The sequence below is a fragment of the Arachis hypogaea genome, chromosome 10 (genome assembly GCF_003086295.3).
Source record: "Arachis hypogaea cultivar Tifrunner chromosome 10, arahy.Tifrunner.gnm2.J5K5, whole genome shotgun sequence".
NCBI classification, from domain to species: domain Eukaryota; kingdom Viridiplantae; phylum Streptophyta; class Magnoliopsida; order Fabales; family Fabaceae; genus Arachis; species Arachis hypogaea.
Window position 1 is genome coordinate 92,559,505 of NC_092045.1, and position 21,012 is coordinate 92,580,516.

Sequence of the window (21,012 nt, forward strand, 5' to 3'; positions counted from 1 at the left end):
ATGGGAATAAAGGGTAATAGAAAATATGTCATAATAGAATAAAAGGAATTTGTGTACCTATTCATGTGAAACTATAAAAGAAATATTACAAATCTATGTGCATTGATAAGCTATACAAAAAAAAATTTTAAAATTTCTTTATTTTAGTGAATAAGGGGACAAAATCACCCCAATAATAAGTTAGAGTTTAATAATCAATGCACATGTGATATAAAATTAAAATAAAGGTTGATGCATGAGTATGGAATGTGAAAAGGAGATTTTGGGTAGCTAAGATGAATGTTGGAATTATATAGAATACATGTATGTTAGGTGGGAGCTTAGGTTAATTAAAGATTCAATGTATAAGTCACTTAGCCATATGTGTACCCTCACCTTACCTTAGCCCCATTACAACCATAAAAAGACCTCATGATGTTTGCATTGGCACTTTAAAATTGTTGATTGATTAGGTGAAAAACAAAATTTTTGAAAGCATGATTAGAGAAGGATAGAGTGATTACCCCATATACTAGTGATGATTAGAGTGCACACGCACCAACAGTAAGGGTTCAATGCTCAATCCTGTACTCCCTGCTTTCACGAGCTATCTTCTTACAAATTTATCTACTTTTACAATATGAATTGAATTAGTGAAATCTGCCCCATGTTTTGTCTTAGAGAACTTATCTATTTTTTTAATCATATAGACAAAATCATATAGTTGTATTCATATGTATATAGGTTGCATTGCATTACATAAGTCTTACATGTTCCTATTCATTCATATTTATCTCCTTCAATTTAGCATGAGGACATGCTAATGTTTAAGTGTGGGGAGGTTGATAAACCGCTATTTTATGATTCATATTGTATTTAATTGTGAAGTTTTATCAAGTCTTCACCCACTTATTCATATGATTTGCATGTATTTACAATTCCTTCCTAAAAATATTCTATGATTGATAACTTGCTTCCTAAAGACCTTTTAGTTGTATATTTTTATCTTTCTTCGTACCATTCGATGCCGTGATCTGTGTGTTAAGTGTTTCAGGCTTCATAGGGCAGGAATGGCGTAAGGAATGAAGAGGAAGCGTGCAAAAGTGGAAGGAATACAAGGAATTGAGGAGATGACCAGTGAGAAGTCATGCGGTCGCATGGCTCACGCGACCGCGCGAAATGGAAGAAATCACAGTGACGCGCTCGCGTGCCTGACGCGACCGCACGGATTGGAAGCTGCGCGAACGACGCGAATGCGTGGACGACGCGCACGCATGGTACGAGAAACCCTGAGTGACGCGAACGCGTGGATGACGCGGCCGCGTGACGTGCGCGATCTGTAGAATTTTAGAAGTCACTGGCACAGATTCTGGGCCGCATTTCAACCCAGTTTTTGGCCTAAAAACACAGATTAGAGGCAGGAAACATGCAGAGACAGAAGAACAATTCATTTCGCATAATTTCAAGTTTTTTTATCTGAATTTACTCCTCCCCTAGGTTACTCACTTGAACATTTATAAATTAGGATTTTAAAGAATTTTTACTTTAGCTTTTGAGAAGAGTCTACCTCCAGTACGGGTCATCATAGTTTGTTATTTACTTTTCATTTACTCTTCCATATTCTTAATTTGTCTAGAGTTGACATTGGATTATTTTTCATAGTTTATTAATACAAGACTATTTCTACTTTTAATTAATCTCTTTCATTATTATTTATTATGTATTCTCTTATTTCTCCCATTGATTTTGTGAAGTCTACAATTACGATTATGGAGTAGTCCCCAACTTGATTGGGAGATGATTAAAAGGAGAACCTTGAGTTAGAATACTCAAGAGTTCAATTGTAATTGGTTCATTGTTGGTTGGCTTGTTAGTCACTAACTCTAATCCTTCCCAAGGGAGATGATTAGGACTTGTGAATAGAAGTTGACTTTTAATTTGACTTTCCTTCATTCGTTGAGGGTTAACTAAATGTGAACAATGACTAATTATTAATTGCTCTTGATAAAATTCTAGCAAGGATAGAACTTCCAATTAATCTTCTCCCGGTTAAGATTTTATTTAAATCATATAAATCCTCTAATTTAATTTTCTGTTCATCAAATTCAAAACCCCTTTTGAAAACCTCTGATTGATAAAATAGCACATCTTCCTGCAACTCGTTGGGAGACGACCTAGGACTCATACTCCCAGTATTTTATTTCTAAAATTTGTGACAACCCTTTTCTAAATTGACGAGTGGATTTTTGTAGGTTAAGAACTATATTCGCAACGCCATTTTTCTAATTAATTCTTAATTTGCCAATTTTCACTCACGTCAGACTCCCATTATACTCGATGTGGCGAAGATTGCTCGTTATTCCTTTTACCTGCCCGCTTAGTTAATTGATCTCCTGTTTAACAAATTGGGAATAAAAGGCCATCCTGGGTCTCTTTTCTAAAAAAGCTTTCTCCCGCCACCTAGCTCGTGAGTCTAATTATGCCTGACCTTACTTGTTGTACTTGATTCACCTATGGAAATATACAAGGTAAGGGCTCTTTATTATATTATTAGATGGTTTTCTCCTTCAATCATATCTCTCAATCCTTGCATGAACTACCCTCCTCTATAAAGGCATCACCTCTTTATTGTCCACTTCTTCAGGCAATGTTTCTCCTCCTTCATAATTGGATTGAAAATTTCAATAAAGATGTGGCAAGGTAAGCCGTCAGATTATTTTTCTCTCCATATGTTTGGATGTCTTATTTATGTGACGTACAATTTTTAAGAAAGAACAAAGCTTGCTCTTAAATCAAGAAAGTGTATCTTCTTAGACTATGCTGATAATGTAAAGGGGTATCGTTTGTGGGACTCCACTGCCCACAAAGTTATTGTCAGTAGAGATATTATATTTGCTAAAAATAAGTTGCAAAGAAAGCAAAAAAACCAATAGTAGCATTGAAGAAACTACCTCAATATACATGGATGATAAATCTGAAAAAAATGACTCTTCTAAAGCAGAACCTGAACAAGTTATACAAGGACCAGCTGAAGTTCACAGAACAACATGTGAACTGAGAAAACTATCTTAGCATGTTGACTATGTCATGACTTGTCATGATGCATATTATTTTGTTACTGAAGATAGAGAACTATCAACCTTTCAAGAGGATGTTAAAAGTCTAGATTCTTCTTTATGAATGATATCCATGCATGAAGAAATGGAAGCACTATGTAGAAACAAGATGTGGGAGCTTGTGCCACTCTCGGACAAAAAGAAAGCCATTGGTAACAAATAGGTCTACAAAATTAAGCGTGACACTCACGATCAGATAGAACTTTATCGTGTAAGACTGGTTGTGAGGGAATTTGCTCAGAAAGAAGGTATTGATTTTATTGAAATATTTTTTTCAGTAGTTATAATTTCTACAATAAAAATACTTTTTGCTATATGTGCTATGTAAGATTTACATCTAAAGCAACTAGATGTAAAGACTGTTTTTTTTTTCATAGTGAATTTAAAGAAGAAATATATATGCTCCAACTAAAAGGCTTTGATGAATCAAAAAAAAAATTTGGTTTGCAGGTTAACCAAATCTCTGTACAGCTTAGAGTAGGCACCGAGATGTTGGTATAAGAGATTTGATTCCTTCATTATTTGTCTTGATTACAACAGACTTCAATCAGACCATTGTAGTTATTATAAGAGGTCTAGTAATGGTGATTTCATCATTCTACTATTGTACATGGATGACATGTTAGTGATAGGCCCCAACAAAGATCATGTCCAGGAATTAAAGACTCAGTTGGTTAGGGAGTTCGATATGAAGGATCTGAGACCAGCAAACAAGATTTTGGAGATGCAGATTTGCTGAGACAGAAAGATAGGAAGATTTGGCTATCCCAAGAACATTATTTGAGGAAGGTCTTGCAGCGCCTCAACATGCAAGAGTGTAAACCAATATCTATACTACTTCTTGTCAATTTTAAATTATCTTCTGAGATGTGTCCTAGCAGTGAAGCAAAAAAGATAGAAATGTCTCAAGTACCGTAGCCATCTCCAGTGGGAAGTCTTATGTATGGCATAATTTGGACAAGATTAGATATCGCTCAATCTATTGCGATGGTCGATAAGTTCATGGCGAATTCAGAAAAAGAGCACTAGAGTGTTGTAAAAAGAATCTTTGAATATATCAAAGGATCCTCTGATGTTGCTTTATATTTTGGAGGACCTGAATTTACTATTAAATGTTATGTTGAATCTGATTTTGCAGGAGACCTTGACAAAAGAAAGTCCATTACAGGCTATATGTTTATATTTGTAGGAGATGCAGTAAGCTAGTTATCAAAATTACAAGTAGTAGTAGCATTATCAACTACAGAAGCTGAATATATGGTAGCTACGCAATCTTGTAAGAAAGCAATTTGATTGCAAAGGTTAATGGAGGAATTCGAACACAATCAGGATATGATTCCAATATTTTATGACAATCAGAATGTCTTGCATATAATAAGAAATCCAAGCTTTCACTCAAGAACGAAGCACATAGGCATTCAATATCATTTTGTTTGTGAAGTAGTAGAGGAAGAAAAAGTGGATATGCAGAAAATTCACACCAACAACAATCTTACAGATATCATAACAAAACCAATCAATACAGATAAATTTAGTTGGTGCAGATCTTCTCTTGACCTATTAAAAATATGAGCAGTATGAATACACAAAAAGAATAATTTTAAGTGAAAAATTGTGAAAATAAGAAGTAAAATTCTTCTTTTTATTTGAAGTCAACAAAAATGGTTAGAAGTTACAAGTGGAATAAGTTGAAATTTGTACAAAATTAAAAAGCATTATAGAATTTAAGCTTGATCTAGAATAAAATATGTCTTTTTATCAAATTGAAAAACGAATGAAACTACTTGCAAAGTTGTCCAACTTACATAGTCAAAGTTCTAGTAAAAAAATTACAACTTGAAAATAAGATAGCTTAGTTGTAATTTTTGAGTTAGTCAAAAGAATGAATTGTTATATGATGATAAGATTAAATTGATATGTATCAATTTGTCATATAATTTAATAAAGATGAATATGAAAGAAAACTTAAGTACACACTTATGCAATTTGTGCAAGTGGTTCATAATATACAATTTGTGCATAATTTGTAAATCAAATGCACTTCCCCAAAATTATTATATATAGGAGTTAAAGTATTTATTAATGTATGTCATGTTTTACATAGAATTAATAAGTGAAACTTAAAGAGAAAAATAGTAAAATATTTTTTTATGTGTAATTTCTTTGCATGAATTTTTATAATATATAAAAAAATATTATAGACTTTTTTATGTATTGTGAGAGATTGTAATTTTACTACTTTATCATATTATTTTTATTATTGTTTAAATTCTTGTTCAATTCTATTTATTTTTCATTCAAAAATTTTAATTACTTTATTTTATCCTTATTAACTCTGATGCTTAACATTTTTAAGAGAAATTGAATGCCCCAAAAATCATCAATTCCGATCCGTACTCATCACAGAGAAAATAAAGAGAAAACAGATACAAGTTTATGCTCATATATATATATATATATATATATATAACGTGTAGGTAGCTAAGGACAAGCCGGTTAGAATTAATTAATTAATCGATGTAGCTGGTCTTTGGATGCTGAATTTCTATTTTCTCAGTGGGGTGGATCCGAGTTGGTGATGACTGATGAATAATTGAAGGTTCACGGGCAAAGCTAAGTTATTAAAAAAAGATCAGAATAAAAGAGAAAAAAACTTAAGAAAACTCCTCTTTAGGTTATAAATGCTTTCTTCTTAATTAATCCACAACAAAGAATCATAAATGCTATTATTATATAGTATTATTATTTGATTTAATAATGAGTTGCGTACAGGAAGACCCCTAAGCAAGTCAGAATGTGACTCTAATTGACCTTAAAAAAAGGTTCTCTCTTGAGTACTGTTTCCAAAAATTATATATAGAATTATAGATACATAGTTTACAGTTTGCACCATTACTTTGTTAATTCCAATTTCTGAACTCTTCTTTTCTGGTGCCTTCTGTAATCACAGTCCCTGGAGCAAGTTAAAATAATTTACTAAAGCCAATCTCTTAGTGTTAAAATAACTAATTTAGTCAGCAAATCTTGCTTATGAACAAAATCTAAAATGACGTTAAAGCAATGCCAAAAGAAAAGATATGCAGATATCATAATTCATAAATAATACTGTATGTCTAAAAGAGGTTTGAAGGGTTTACTGTTGTTAAGTGTTATAAGAAGACCCAAACCATTTACAGTTGGCATCCTCCAATTGTTTTTCTACTTACTGCATAGCCCACTGGATTGCTCACTCTATCTTACTCACACATGTAAACTAAATTATTCTATCTAAATGGTTGTTATTGTAAGAGAAAGGCTCAAGGTTCGAATATTAAAGGGATTGAATAATTCTAGTAGGATTATTCTTACGAGTAGTTGATATAATTGGTCAAAAGCAGAATCTTGTATTTTCCATGTCACCTAACAATTTGGCAGAGTTATGCCCTGTACAAGTGCATGTGAACTATTTACTCATTCAATACAGGAATCAAGATTGAAGCACTCAATGTTTCAGAGTCAGTAGAGGCCAAAGCCCTGAATTTAAAAAAGAGAAAGAAATAAACAATAACATTTGAAATTGATTTGTAAATAAATTAAGAGAACTGAAGAAAAACAAAGAAAGATTTTGGAAAACAAAGTGTTATGAAGAAGCAAGGGTGTGAGGTTGAAGCAATAGGCATCAACTACAAGATTTGCACAGGCACAACAGAGCAAACTTTCAAGATCTTCAGAAAACCTCCACAACTGAATAATGAAGAACATGGAGAGGCACCAGAACCAGCAGAGGAAGCAAGAACTAATGATCACAGATCATTCTGCAGCAGAGTTAGGCACATTCTCTGGGATGTGAACTGCGTGGCGAAGCCGTCGGAAGTTCTGGCAGTTGTTGGTCCAAGTGGGGCTGGAAAATCATCCCTCCTTGAGATTCTTGCCGGCAAAGTTTGTCCGACAAAAGGGTCTATCTTGGTGAACAAGAAACCTGTAGATAAAGCACAGATCAGGAAGAATTCGGGGTATGTAACACAAAAAGATATCTTATTTCCATTACTTACGGTTGAAGAAACATTGATGTTTAGTGCAAAGTTAAGGCTGAATCTTCCTAAGCAACAACTATGCTCCAGAGTGAAGTCACTGATTCAGGAACTTGGTCTTGGCCATGTTTCTAGGACTAGAGTCGGAGATGAAAAGGTTCGTGGAATATCCGGTGGCGAGAAGCGCCGCGTTTCAATTGCCATAGAAGTAGTACATGATCCAAAAGTGCTGATTCTGGATGAACCAACTTCAGGCCTCGACAGTACTAGTGCAATGCAGATAATTGGTATGCTAAAAGTCATGTCCGAATCGAGGGGACGAACTATAATCTTCAGTATCCATCAACCTGGGTTCAGAATAGTGAAAATGTTCAATTCAATATTGTTGTTAGCCAATGGCTCTGTGTTGCACCATGGCACTGTGGATTTGCTAGGTGCGAATCTAAGGTTAATGGGTTTAGAGCTTCCTCTTCATGTTAACGTAGTTGAATTCGCCATTGAGTCCATTGATACCATTCAGCAGCAACAAAAATGTGAAGAAGATCAGCAGCAAGTGCCACAAAGATTGCGAGGAACTGCACCACGGAAGAAAGGCAATGATCGAGGCGAGAGTAGAAGTGGTAGGTTTACTCTGCAGCAGCTCTTTCAACAATCCAAGGTAACTGATGTTGGAATGATAAATGAGGAAATGGATTTCACTTGTGAGTTTGCTAATTCTAGATTGAGAGAAACTATTATTCTCACTCATAGGTTTGCCAAAATCATTCTTCGCACGAAGGAGCTCTTCGCATGTAGGACAGTTCAGATGCTGATTTCTGGGCTGGTTTTAGGCTCTGTCTTTTGTCATCTCAAGGAAGGTCTAGAAGGAGCACAAGAAAGGGTTGGTCTATTTGCTTTCATACTAACATTTTTGTTATCATGCACGACAGAAGCTCTACCAATTTTTCTGCAAGAAAGGGAGATTCTAATGAGGGAAACCTCTAGTGGAAGCTATAGAGTATCATCCTATGCTATTGCCAATGCCTTAGTTTTCTTGCCATTTCTACTCATTCTTGCCATTTTATTCACAATGCCCTTATATTGGCTCGTTGGCCTAAACAAGAACTTCGCAACATTCTTGAACTTCTTGTTGATAATTTGGCTAATTCTTTACACGGCGAATTCCGTGGTGGTGTGTTTCAGTGCTCTGGTGCCAAACTTCATTGTTGGGAATGCAGTGATTTCTGGTGTCATTGGTTCATTCTTTTTGTTCTCTGGTTACTTCATATCAAAATATGAGATTCCTAAGTACTGGATTTTCATGCATTATGTGTCTCTATACAAGTATCCTTTTGAAGGCTTTCTAATAAATGAGTTCTCCAACTCAAAGAAATGCTTGGAATACATGTTTGGGGCATGTTTGGTAAAGGGAGAAGACGTGCTTAAAGAAAAAGGGTATGGTGGGGAAAATAGTAGATGGAAGAATCTTGGAATGATATTGTGCTTTATCTTAATCTACAGGTTCATTTCTTATGTATTTCTTAGATATAGATGCTCGAAGAGCATCATCATCTAACATTATGGTGACATTGTCTCTGGTTCACATGAGTTGGATTTTTCTTCAAACAGCTGTTTATAAAATATGTATATATGTCTGGTCATTGCCAAAGAGTTGTATTAACATGAAATGATGTTGCTTTATGTTTTTTATTATTACTTAATTCAAACCCATGTCTCTCTCGGTAATTTCTTTTATAAAATACAAATTGTCCAATTCTCTAGTTCAATAGTATTGTTCTTAAAAATAGCAAAAGTAGGATGATTCTACAACTGAATTATGAGATTTACAACTCTACATTCTGAAAAATTAAGTGTTAGTTTGAATTGATTTTTTTAAGTAAAAAAAATACTTTTTTATTTTTATTTAGTTTCAAACTTATTTGGATATATTTTTTAACAAAAGTACTTTTATTAAAAAAAAGTTTTTTTTTTAAAAACTAACAATATTTTGTTTTAAAAAAAACGAAAACAAAAGACATTTTTAATTATTAAAAACTCTTTTTAAAAAGTCTATCTAAATATAAAATTATTTTTGTTTATTAAATAAAAAAAAGTACTTTTTCAAAAATCAATTCAAACTTATTCTATATATATATATATATATATATATATATATATATATATATATATATATATATTTTACATTGTTCTAAAATGCCTGAATGGTAATGGCAAAGTGCCATATGATGATATACACGTAGTCACGTACACAAAGGATGTGTCCATAAGGCCCTTCAAAACTTTCTTTTGCTCCTTGTGCAAGCAAACATATGATCAAAATCAGAATAGAAGTTCTCTATGTTGGTTGCGAGGAAGCCAATAGCACCAACAAACTGAAGGTTTTGGAGGATCCTGATCCTGAGCCATACCCGAATTTCAAGAGAAAGAAAAGGTTTAATGTCCGAAGCGTAGGATGCCGGAAAGCATTTGACATAAGAAATTTCATATTTTATTCAAGGGAAGCCTCTAGTGGCATTTCCATTTCACAATTCAAGTTCAGTTCAGAATCAGTTGCTTCCTCACACATCTCTTCTTCATCAAATTCTGGCACGTAATATGACAGAAAACCATTGATATAAATTGAATTTAAATAAAAAAAATTTTCAAACAAAAGCATAATTATAGGGGATGGCATTGCTGTAAAAGCAAATCAGTGACGGAAAATTTATTATTAAATTAAGAAAAAATATAAGTAGATAACTTTTAACCAATCAATTTTAAACAACTATAGTTAATAATCATTTATATTTTTTTAAAAAATAAAATTTAAATAATTACTAATTAATGACAATTAATTAATATGAAATACAATTCAAGAACGTCTGTTCACTTGTTGTTGGTTAAACCCCTGTTTATTACAATTAAGGTAAAATCTCATTGTAAGAGAGAAAGAGGCAATGAGCCAATTGGAGTCACATTAGCCAAGACATACATGGGGTCCATCAAGCATACAATTACACTAATAGCATAGATTAATCCTGTTTAAAATGTAATTTGAGCTTCTATAACTGTGCTCGCAACAACGTGATTAAAACAATTAAATTTTCTTATCTAAATTGTATGCAGAAAATATATTAGGGTAGAAAAGAATACCTTTCTACTTCCAAGAACTTCCTTAATGATTTGACCACAACAATACCTCAATACCATCGTTAACACCAACAAATTATGAAATGGAGTTAGAATTGTTAATAAATTGTATAAACTCATATATCAGATATTGAATAACTTGTAGCTAAATTTTCATTATTTTTAGAAAACAAAAGCTACACACAAACCATGATAAAGGAGGCACTCGCAGCCAGCCATCATCAGGCCCGTCCCTTCCATTCTTTGTTGATGCAGAACAAAGTCCTGATACAGCAGCAAGCCAAGAGCGCCACCTGGAAAGCAAACGGAGTTGTCCAATTCTCTTAAGTTCCACATACTCCTATTAATTAAAAACACCGGAAACTTGCGGTCCTACTATAATTCTCCTTCACCTTCACATGCATTATTCCGTTTGAGAGTAAACCAAGTTCTTTCACAATGAATAAACTGAAATACCACTCAAGCAAACATTACGTTTAAAATTAAATTCAAACAACAAAGTAGTATTACTGTTATCACATAGTTACAATTATATATCTGAAATAAGCTAATTTAAAATAAAAGACAAACATCCAAAACAAATAAAATTATAAGAGCTGATTTTAACACACTCTCATCCATACATAAACAATTTTTATCATGATAATACACACATAAAATAGGTTGTTTGAACTGCCCTTTAGTAAGGCATTGACGCCTAAATGTAATCTACTGTTGCAACAATGAAATCAAAGCATAATACAGAATCATTACAAGACACAGACACATCAGCTGTAGTGTGCACTTCTAAAGTTAGACCAACCAAATTATTTCGTCTTTTAGTTTCTAAATAATCAACTTGATCATAAAAATTCACTTGAAAGTTCGAAGTTATTTCTACATGACCATGAAAAAATGTTTTTTAATCTAACTAATGATAAACAGTATAAAGGTAGTAAAATAGAATGGAAGGGATCCCCATTGAACAGATGGAGAAAGTAAGTTGTGTGAACCAATAAAACATTATATTGCAAGCATCCAAAAGTTAAACAATTTCTCTCCTTGCATCTCAATTTAAGTCTCTACAAAGTTAGCTCTCACCTCTTTCTTCAAGTGCATTAACAAATATCAGTTCATATTTATATATCAAAAGGTAGGAGCGTGTATGGATTTAGGGACAATCAGTGGCGGATCCACGGGGGACCTAAGGTGGCCATGGTCCCCCCCAAATTTTTTTAAAAAAAATAGTAAATAGTAATAATTAATAATATTAAATTTTTTTATATATAATATTAAAAAAAATATAACTTACAAAATTTTATAAATTAAAAAAACTAAAAACTGCATTATGTATTAGATATTTGAATTATTGTTGCTCTTGTTAACAAATAGCCCATTCTAATAATTAATAAAAATGGTTCTATTATACTAGCCCAAGTCCATACTATTAATTAAAGTAACCCTAGTACATTTTTCAAATATTTGTTTCAAACTATCATATGCATAGCGCCACTTTTCTCTCTCTTTTAGTGATTCCCAAACTTTTGGTCTTCTACTCTTCTCATTCTAATTTTCTTTCCATACCAAAACAAGACATATGAAGAAAAACCATTGAAGAGAAGTGAACAACAAAATATTAACCATTGAATGCACAACAAAGATTCAAAGAGGTATATTTCAATTTTTTTTAAGTTAATGACAATGTCAAGTATTATTTACATTATTTATTTAAAATAATTAATTTATTTTTTTTATAATGGACAGTGTTCAAAGATTGAAGTGAGGACAAAACTCAATAGAATTATTTTTTTGTGAGACTTGGAACAAAAAATAATCAGGTAAATCAATAACTTTATGTTTGGTTATTATATATTTGTGTTTCTAAAATTATTTGTTATTGCTCAATAGGTTTAATATTTTTTTTAAGAAAATAATATATATGCAATTATTTTTGTTTTTTTTTGTTAGATAGTTCAAGTTAAGTTAAAAATGTTAAAGATGAAAACAATTCACTCATTTTTCAAGAGAAAAGAGAGAATATATGATGAACAAAATTCAGCTTCAGATTCTTTGAGTAATGTTCAAAATATTATTGAACAACCTGTGACACAACTTGTTGAGCAAGATATTCAACCCCCTGCTTCCAAAATAGCAAGGACTGAAATAGATCAAGTTAATATTGATACATTGATGCGTGATCCCGGAAAGCGTCCGCAAATTTGGAATTATCCTATCAATCAACAAGATGAAATCCGTAGAGCATACATAAAGTTTGGACCATATCAATTTATTATGGATGAGTACCCTCTTTCTGGTCTAGAAAGTCATCCTCGTCGTTTCAAAGCTCATTGGTTTAAGAGTTTTTCTTGGCTAGAATATTCGCCAGAAGTGGATGCTGCATTTTGTCTTCCATGCTATTTATTTTCTAGAAAATCAAGTCCATTCACATCAGGAGGATTTCGCAATTGGAAAAAAGTGAATAATGGAAAGGATTGTGCATTTTTATCTCATGTGGGTAAATCTCTTAATTCTCCTCATAATATTGCTGTTAAGTCTTGTAAAGATTTGCTTAATCAATTATGTCACATTGACAAAGTATTGGCTAAGCAAAGCTCACAACAAGTTTTAAGCAATAGATTGCGTCTTAAAGCCTCTATTGATACTGTCAAATGGTTAACGTTTCAAGCTTGTGCTTTTAGGGGACATGACGAGAGTCATGAGTCTCAGAATCTGGAAGATTTGGCTACTAATGGATCTACATATTCTCAACGTGGTGATGCTACTTATGCTCTTAAATCTTTATTATCATTTGATTTTGTTTTCATTTTGCATATGATGAAAGAAATCATGGGAATCACTGATAAACTTTGTCAAGCATTGCAACAAAAATCTCAAGACATTTTGAATGCTATGCATCTGGTTTCTAGTACAAAGTCATTGATTCAACAGTTAAGAGATAGTAGTTGGGGAGCACTTTTGGAGAAAGTTAGTTCTTTCTGCAATGATCATGCTATTCAGATACCTGATATGGGTGCTTCTTTTAGTGACATAATTCGGTCTCGTCGTAAAAAGGATGTTGTCACTGTTGAACACCACTATCGTGTTGACATTTTTACTAGCGTGATAGATTTTCAATTGAAAGAGCTAAATAGTAGATTTAGTGAGCAAGCAACCGAGCTCCTCATACTGAGTACATCTCTAGATCCTAAAGATGCTTTCAAGTTATTCAGTGTTTGCAACATATGCAATCTTGTAAAGAATTTCTATTCTTTATATGCAATCTTGTAAAGAATTTCTATTCTTTAGATTTTTCTGAGCAAGAAAAGATTCAATTGGATTATGAGTTACAACATTATGAACTTGATGTGGTTAAAGCTCCAGATTTTCAGAATTTGTCTACTCTTGCTGAATTGTGTCAAAAATTGACAGAGACAGGAAAATCAAATATATATCCTTTAATTGATAGATTAATTCGTCTTGTTTTGACTCTTCCTGTGACAACAGCAACAACTGAACGGGCCTTTTCAGCTATGAAGATTATTAAAACAAGGCTTCGAAACAAGATGGAAGATGAATTTTTAGCAGATTGTATGATTGTATATATTGAAAAGGAAATTGCTTCAAAATTCACTTCAGAGATGATAATTGATGATTTTAGTTCCATGAAACATCGTCGAGCAAGTTTAAAAATATCAAAATCTTAAAGTATGTAGTTGAACATTGACTTTTATATAATATAATTACTTTTTTGATATATATGCTACAAATCATATTTTATTAATTTTTTGTTATATTTTATATTTAATTGGCCCCCCTCTTATGAAATTTCTGGTTCCGCCACTGGGGACAATGCTTTTTTTTTTTTACACCTACAACCAAAGAAAACTTGAAACGCTATTTTGGAACTAACCGCATTTCTATCAATCTATTTTTTCTTGTTTGTGTACTCAACCAATCATTTTTCTTGAACACATCTCATATATATCTACATGAACAATAAACCAGCAAGGAGAAAACAGAACAATGTTCAATAAGGACTATATATTGTAGAAATGTACAATTAGAGACAATCACCTAAAAATCAAATAACCCCTTATTCAATCTAGCCACACAAATTGATTCCTAAAAACCATTAGCTGCTGAATATACTCCCTAATTTGTTGTCATCACTTCAAAAGTCTTAACCTCTTCATTCAAGTATCATATATCTCTTAAAAATCTCTTGGAATAACTAATTATTTTTACAAGCATCACATTGTGCAAAAATTATCAGAATTCAGCAACAACAGAAAAATTAACATAATCACAACAATTCCCACATCCCCCCCCCCCTCTTTCAAAAACAATTTTCACATAAATTAGATTTGGTCATTTAACACCAACTTGTAATTAACAAATCTCCACAAATTTAGCATTTCGTCTATATCACACACTGTCATTCATTAATGCTGTCACAAATCGAAAATTATATCACTTTTTTCTATTTGTTATATAAATTCAAAAGTTATATACCCCTTCTTCACGTATAATTCTTTTATGGCCTGAGTGTATATATATAGACACGCACATAGAACGAAGAATTTACAGTTAGGTTAATAATAAAATCCATTAGATATGGTGTTAGTGGTGCTGATAATAGAATGAACAAGAAATAGAAGGAAAAAAAAATCGGAGTGCACAACAATAACAATAGAACCAACAATAATTAGGAGGGAAAAAAAAATACAATCAGCAGATTAATTATCAACTCAAACTCAGATCTAATAAAATAAAATAGAATGCAAATATGACAAAACATAAGTAGGATGACAACACTACTTGAACATGCAGGTAATTACTCCGCCGTTATCCGTTCGGAGCGGGTTTTAGCATGGCAGGGTCTTGCGTGGACGGGTCGGGTTTAGGTTATATCCGCTCCCCTATATATAATTAGTAAAATTATTAATAATATTGCATCATATTTAAGTTTTTACTTTAATTTATATTATATATGTAACGATGGTTATATAAATTTTGAAATTTAACTTTATTTGTTGAATTTTAATAATTATAAAAATGAATAAGAGCAAAATGAGTTCTATACAGATTATTGTAAAGTGCGGCGGAGTCGGATAGGACAAAAACCTGCCCCATTACCGCCCCTCAACATAAATCATAAGTCATAAACCATAAAATAAAAACAAAACCAGCAGCACCTTCTCCTCTTGATGACATATTTTCCTCATCAGAAACACCAATTAAGCAACGTTAAACCTCATGCTAAACTTTTTTCTTTCAATAATACATATATATGGCTATTTGAAGAGGAATATATTACAGATCCTAACAAGCTAAGTTACATTATGCTAAGAAAATGAAAATGAAAAATCTCACTCAATTCTAAATATTGTACACATATGTCGCAATTGTAGATCAACTACTGAATTTGTTTGTATACTAAGTAAATTAACTCTTCCAATAAATATATATTGATCATAAATACAATAAAGTAGATTAAGTGACACTAGTTAATGAAATGAGAAATCTGAGTTTGTATTGGCACTGTTATTTCACCTTTTTTCATTTAGTTTTTGCAGCAACACATATCAACCTCTTTCTTTCTTTCTTAAAAAGCTAAGTTTCCAGTTACTCCGTTTCTTCAATAAAAACTGTCAGATTACCAGTCATTTCAAGGAAAAAAATTTTGTTAATATAGAGCATCTTAATTTAACAAATTCAAAAATCTACTGAATATAAAATAATGAGAACAAAATTACTCCTCAAATCTTCTTTTTTTATTGCACAAGCTTCTTTTTAACATGAAACTCAATCAGCATACATTTTTTTTTTTTTTTTGTATTCCTAATTCTTTACATGCTTTTTTCTTTCCATCATTTTTTGACAGCCTAAGTTCTTAATTGAAAACCCAAAATTTTGAGCTCATGCAATCGACAAATTCAAGAACCCATTCATCAAATCAACTTCCAAAAAACAAGTGGCACCTTTGAAAAGCAAAAATCTATTTTTTCCTTTTCACAATAAAGCATCAAGATAGAAACGAAGCACAATGCGGGGTACAACATGAGAAGTGAAATTGGAGGAGCAAAACTTACGTTCTGGGAAAAGCAGTCGAATAGTCGAACAGAGCACAGCAGAGAGAGATTTAGGTCTTCAATGGAGGCTCGGAGAGGCCACTGGCTAGGTTTCGAACCACTGAAACTGGGTTAGGGCTCGATGACCTGTTGCAATTGCACCCTCTTTTTTCTTCATTCAAATAAAATTTCACCATGCTTCCCACTGATGTAACTGCTTCCTCCCCCGAAAAGAAGTACTCGTCCCTGATTTCCAAGTGCATCACAGCGAAAAGTTTCAAGTTTGGCAAGGCCCTGCACTGTCACCTCATAAAAACCGCGCTTTTTTTCGACCCTTTTCTCACCAACGGTCTCATCGATGTGTATTCCAAGTGCTGCTGTGTAGAGAGTGCCGAGAAGGCCTTCGATGATCTTCCCAATAAGACCACGCGCTCATGGAACACGCTCATCTCTCTGTACTCCAAAATGTGTCTTTTCGATAAAGCATATAACCTGTTCGATAAAATGCCTCACCGAAACCTCGTCAGCTATAACTCACTTATATCCGGTTCTACACGCCACGGGTTTCACAGAGAATCGATTAGTCTTTTCCGGATGATGCAAATGGATAGTGATTGTCTGATGTTGGATGAGTTCACGCTTGTTAGCGTAGTTGGGAGCTGTGCTAGTTTAGGTAACCTTAAATGGCTCCACCAAGTTCATGGGGTGGCAGTTATAGTTGGCATAGAGGGTAACATGATCCTTAGCAACGCTCTAATCGATGCCTATGGAAAATGCGGCAAGCCGAATTCGTCGTATTCCGTGTTCTGTTGGATGCAAGAGAATGATGTTGTGTCTTGGACATCTATGGTTGTGGCTTATGCTCGGGCATCTAAATTGGACAAGGCTTGCAGGGTGTTCCAGAACATGCCGTTTAGGAATACTATTTCTTGGACTGCTTTGATCACTGGTTTTGCTAGGAACCGACGTTGCAGCGAAGCTTTGAATCTTTTTAAACAAATGCTGGAAGAGGGTGTGAATCCAAATGCTCAAACATTTGTAAGTGTTTTAGGTGCTTGTGCAGACGAGGCTCTTATAGGAAGAGGTAAAGAAGTCCATGGTAAGATTATAAGATATAGCAATAGTGAGAAAAACTTGTTTAATGTGTACTTATATAATGCTTTGATTGATATGTATGGGAAGTGTGGGGATATGAAATCAGCTGAAATTCTGTTTGAGATGGCTCCTATGAGGGATTTGGTATCTTGGAATACATTGATAACTGGATTTGCACAGAATGGTTATGGGCATGAATCAATGGTTGTCTTTAGAAGGATGATGATAGAAACCAACTTGAAGCCTAATTATGTGACTTTTCTTGGAGTGATATCTGGCTGTAGCCATGCAGGTCTAGTCCATCAGGGTTTAGAGTTGCTGGATTTGATGGAACAGCGATATAGCGTTAAGCCTAGTCCTGAACATTATGCTCTGCTAATTGATTTGCTTGGGAGAAAAAACAGACTCAAGGAAGCTGTGGATTTAATTGAGAAAACGCCTAGCAGAATTAGGAACCACATTGCAGTGTGGGGGGCAGTGTTGGGTGCATGTCGAGTTCATGGCAACTTGGATCTTGCTAGAACGGCTGCAGAAGCTTTGTTTGAGTTGGAACCTGAGAACACAGCAAGATATGTCATGTTATCAAACATTTATGCCGCGTCTGGCAGATTCCACGATGCTGATAAAATTAGGAGGATAATGAAGGAGAAAGGTTTAAAGAAAGAAGCAGCTCATAGTTGGATTGAGTTAAGGGATGCAAGACATGAGTTTGTGGCTAAGGACAAATTCCATCCACAGATTGGTGAGATATGTGAAATAAACAATAAGCTAGTTTATCATCTGAAGGATGCAGGATATCAGCCTTTTAGTGATTACCCTCTTCTTCCTGATGAGGATGATGATTTCTACTTTAGTATTTAGTGTTACTTCTTTTTAAAATTTATCTAACGGCTATGACTAGAAATTCTTTAATCAATTATTGTCACTGATCCTTGCAAGCATAGTTTTTATATATATTTTACATCCTCTTCTTATGATATAAAAGAGAAATTTTTTTATTCTTACACATTTTATCCATCATTTTTTTAGTACAAAAACTAGAAAACTTTAAAAGGAAGTGTATATAACATTACTTAATAAAGTATGAGTTTTATTAGCGAGTGTTCTAAAACACTTGTTCCAAAGTATTCATTTTTCATGTTTTGAACACATTTGATCTGAAACATAACGAGCGTCCTTGGAAGAGTTAGCAAAACCGATGAACTAACAAGACCAGCTTGACTAAGTTCTCACAATTGCCAGCAACTGTGTAAAATTTTATCACCAAATAAAACAGGAAATTTGTGTCCTGAGTTGACTCTTGGAATTTGGAAAAAATAGAACAGACCGTTTAGAATTTCAATTCAAACGAACAAATTTATTCTATTGTAATGATGTTGCGAAACAGTCAGAGTAGTAGACTCCACCTACTTTGAAGCCTTCGAATTTGATTCACTTAGTAAATACTAAATAGTAACTTCCTGCGTTTGGATGCACCGTGCACCCAATTATTTTGTGGTAAAGATTCATGTACATTTAGTAAATTGATAATTAATAATTGTTAAATAATAATTTAGTTAAATATATCAAATTATTTAACAATTTTCAACTAATAATTTTTATATGAAAATAATTGTACGTGAGTTTTTATCTTATTTTATTTAAATATTCACAAAAAAAATATTAATGATTAATATTTTTTATTAATATTAATCAAAACGTTTACCCAACACTTTGTATATTATTAGAAGTGAGATGTTAGAGTTTAAAATTTAAAATTTAGTACTTAAAATTTAGGGTATTTGGCCAAAAATAATAAATCTTGTTGAACGTGTAATATTTTTCGCCAACAAAATAGTTGAGGCAAAATAAGCATTTTATGTAAAATACTAGATACATTTGTAAATATACAGAGATATTATGGTCGTACTAAAACACCTAAGCTCTCTTTTTCTCTGTGGACCAAATACTGCGATCTTGTGAAGCCGTAACTGTTATTCTAGAATCCTACTAAAACATAAGTCACCCGAGTTTTTTTCCTGAAAGAAAAAGATGGGGAGAAAAAATGAATATCTTGACTATTTACTTTGACTCCCATCCAAGACGGCAAAGACTTAACGTGATACACAAAGTCCATGTAGCAAAAGACATTGACTTTCTTTTTTCTAAGGTAACATAACATGATGCACCCTCTTCCCCTTCTCTAACAACTTACAAAATCACCAACACCCTTAGCTTCTCCTTTCATTCAGTCACCTTACAAACCATGAAGCCTCATCACAGAGAAGAATATGCAGAAGACAACGAAGATGAAGGCGACACAGAATTCAGTTTCTGGAACCCATCAAACACCATGTCCTCTTTCATGAGCGATAGCATGATGAAAGTTGTTGAGTGCTCTCCATTTCTTCCTCGCAGCCGGCGTTGTAGCCACATCATGGACCCTTTAAAGATCAAAGCTATTGAAGAAGGAAGGAAGGAGCTTATGGAGATGGTTCAAGGCATGCCGGATTCTAGCTTCGAACTCTCGTTCCAGGACATGGTTGTGCATGATAAGCAGGTGTTGCAATCACAGCCGTATCAAGATGAAGAGAATAAACACAAGCAAGTTCGCAGTAGTAGTAGCAGCAGCAGCAATAGCAGTGGTAAAGCCCAAGCAAAGAAGCCGAAAAAAGCGAAGAAAAGCGAAAGCATTAATAGGCCAAAGCAGATGATGAGGGTTGAGAGCATGGACAGTGCTTCCTTCCTCCTTAAGCTCTTCATTCCAATTTCTCTTAAGAAGCCCAAAGTTCAGAATGGCTCCAAGAATTGGAGTGTTAAAAGTAGCAGCAGCAGTGGTGGATCCCGAGACAAAAGCAGGTAATTGTTCCTATCATAGAATTTTGAATTGTAGTCCAAGGAACAATAAAAGAATCCATTACCTAGGAAGTTGATTTGCTATATATTTATTAACAAGAAATGTTGAAACATCATCAAAATTGATTGTTTTTTACTATTACTTAGTCATTAATATTTAAAAATATAAATAAAATATATTATTAAATTACTAAACTAAAAAAATTGAATTAATAATTTAATAATAATAAAAAATAATAAATTCTAATAACTCACCAACATTTTTCTTCATTAATATGATGAAGTTGATGGACTAATACTAATAGATTCTTGTGTTTTGTACTCAAGCAGGTATTTTGATCGCAACTTATCATTCTCACAAGGTTGCTTCCCATTCGGTCATTATATTAAAGGCATAAAAAAGAAAGTGGGAGGATGAATCACAAACCATAGAACATTTGAAAGGAGGAAGATTACATAGGGAGACACTAGAAGTTATTTATACATAAATTTTTTTTTTATCTAAAAAGTAAAAGAGATCATTATTTTCAAAGTAAGTATTGATTTAATAGATTTTGAAATTTAGTTGTAAATAGTATCTACTGATCAAGAAAGCAAATAGATAAGATATTTATTATCATAAGTAGGGGTGGCAAGCGGGGAAGTTCACCCCGCTTCGTCCTGTCAAAAACTCGTCCCATTTCGCTTAGTGAAGCGGTCCTAAAATCTTATTCCACTTTACTTAATTGCGGCCTAGCGGGCTAAGCCTACCAAAGTTCTTTTTTTTTTTTACTATTCTATATTTAACTACTAAATAAT

At 33.2% G+C, this 21,012-nt stretch overlaps 4 protein-coding genes across 4 annotated transcripts; all 4 read left to right on the top strand.

Annotated features, from left to right (window-relative positions):
• The first annotated feature begins 6,280 nt into the window (after positions 1 to 6,280).
• LOC112715942 (ABC transporter G family member 5-like) lies at positions 6,281 to 8,789 on the top strand. Its single transcript, XM_025767778.3, has one exon. It carries the CDS (start codon positions 6,717 to 6,719, stop codon positions 8,658 to 8,660), a length of 1,944 nt encoding a protein of 647 aa, XP_025623563.1. The 5' UTR covers positions 6,281 to 6,716; the 3' UTR covers positions 8,661 to 8,789.
• A 3,614-nt stretch (positions 8,790 to 12,403) lies between these two features.
• Positions 12,404 to 13,501, top strand: LOC140175700 (uncharacterized). Its single transcript, XM_072204237.1, has one exon. It carries the CDS (start codon positions 12,404 to 12,406, stop codon positions 13,499 to 13,501), a length of 1,098 nt encoding a protein of 365 aa, XP_072060338.1.
• A 2,978-nt stretch (positions 13,502 to 16,479) lies between these two features.
• Positions 16,480 to 18,240, top strand: LOC112715943 (pentatricopeptide repeat-containing protein At2g22070-like). Its single transcript, XM_025767779.2, has one exon. It carries the CDS (start codon positions 16,480 to 16,482, stop codon positions 18,238 to 18,240), a length of 1,761 nt encoding a protein of 586 aa, XP_025623564.1.
• A 1,281-nt stretch (positions 18,241 to 19,521) lies between these two features.
• Positions 19,522 to 20,786, top strand: LOC112718300 (uncharacterized). The gene is made up of 2 exons (XM_025770100.2): positions 19,522 to 20,217; positions 20,545 to 20,786. The coding sequence occupies exons 1-2, from the start codon at positions 19,625 to 19,627 to the stop codon at positions 20,630 to 20,632; spliced, it is 681 nt and encodes a 226-aa protein (XP_025625885.1). The 5' UTR covers positions 19,522 to 19,624; the 3' UTR covers positions 20,633 to 20,786.
• Positions 20,787 to 21,012: the final 226 nt, after the last annotated feature.

Bases quoted from the DNA above. Each gene is read 5' to 3' on its own strand.
- LOC112715942 (XM_025767778.3), top strand. From the start codon at position 6,717: ATGAAGAAGCAAGGGTGTGAGGTTGAAGCAATAGGCATCAACTACAAG.
- LOC140175700 (XM_072204237.1), top strand. From the start codon at position 12,404: ATGCGTGATCCCGGAAAGCGTCCGCAAATTTGGAATTATCCTATCAAT.
- LOC112715943 (XM_025767779.2), top strand. From the start codon at position 16,480: ATGCTTCCCACTGATGTAACTGCTTCCTCCCCCGAAAAGAAGTACTCG.
- LOC112718300 (XM_025770100.2), top strand. From the start codon at position 19,625: ATGAAGCCTCATCACAGAGAAGAATATGCAGAAGACAACGAAGATGAA. The intron at 20,218-20,544 runs GTAATTGTTCCT...GTACTCAAGCAG, and splicing joins GGATCCCGAGACAAAAGCAG to GTATTTTGATCGCAACTTAT.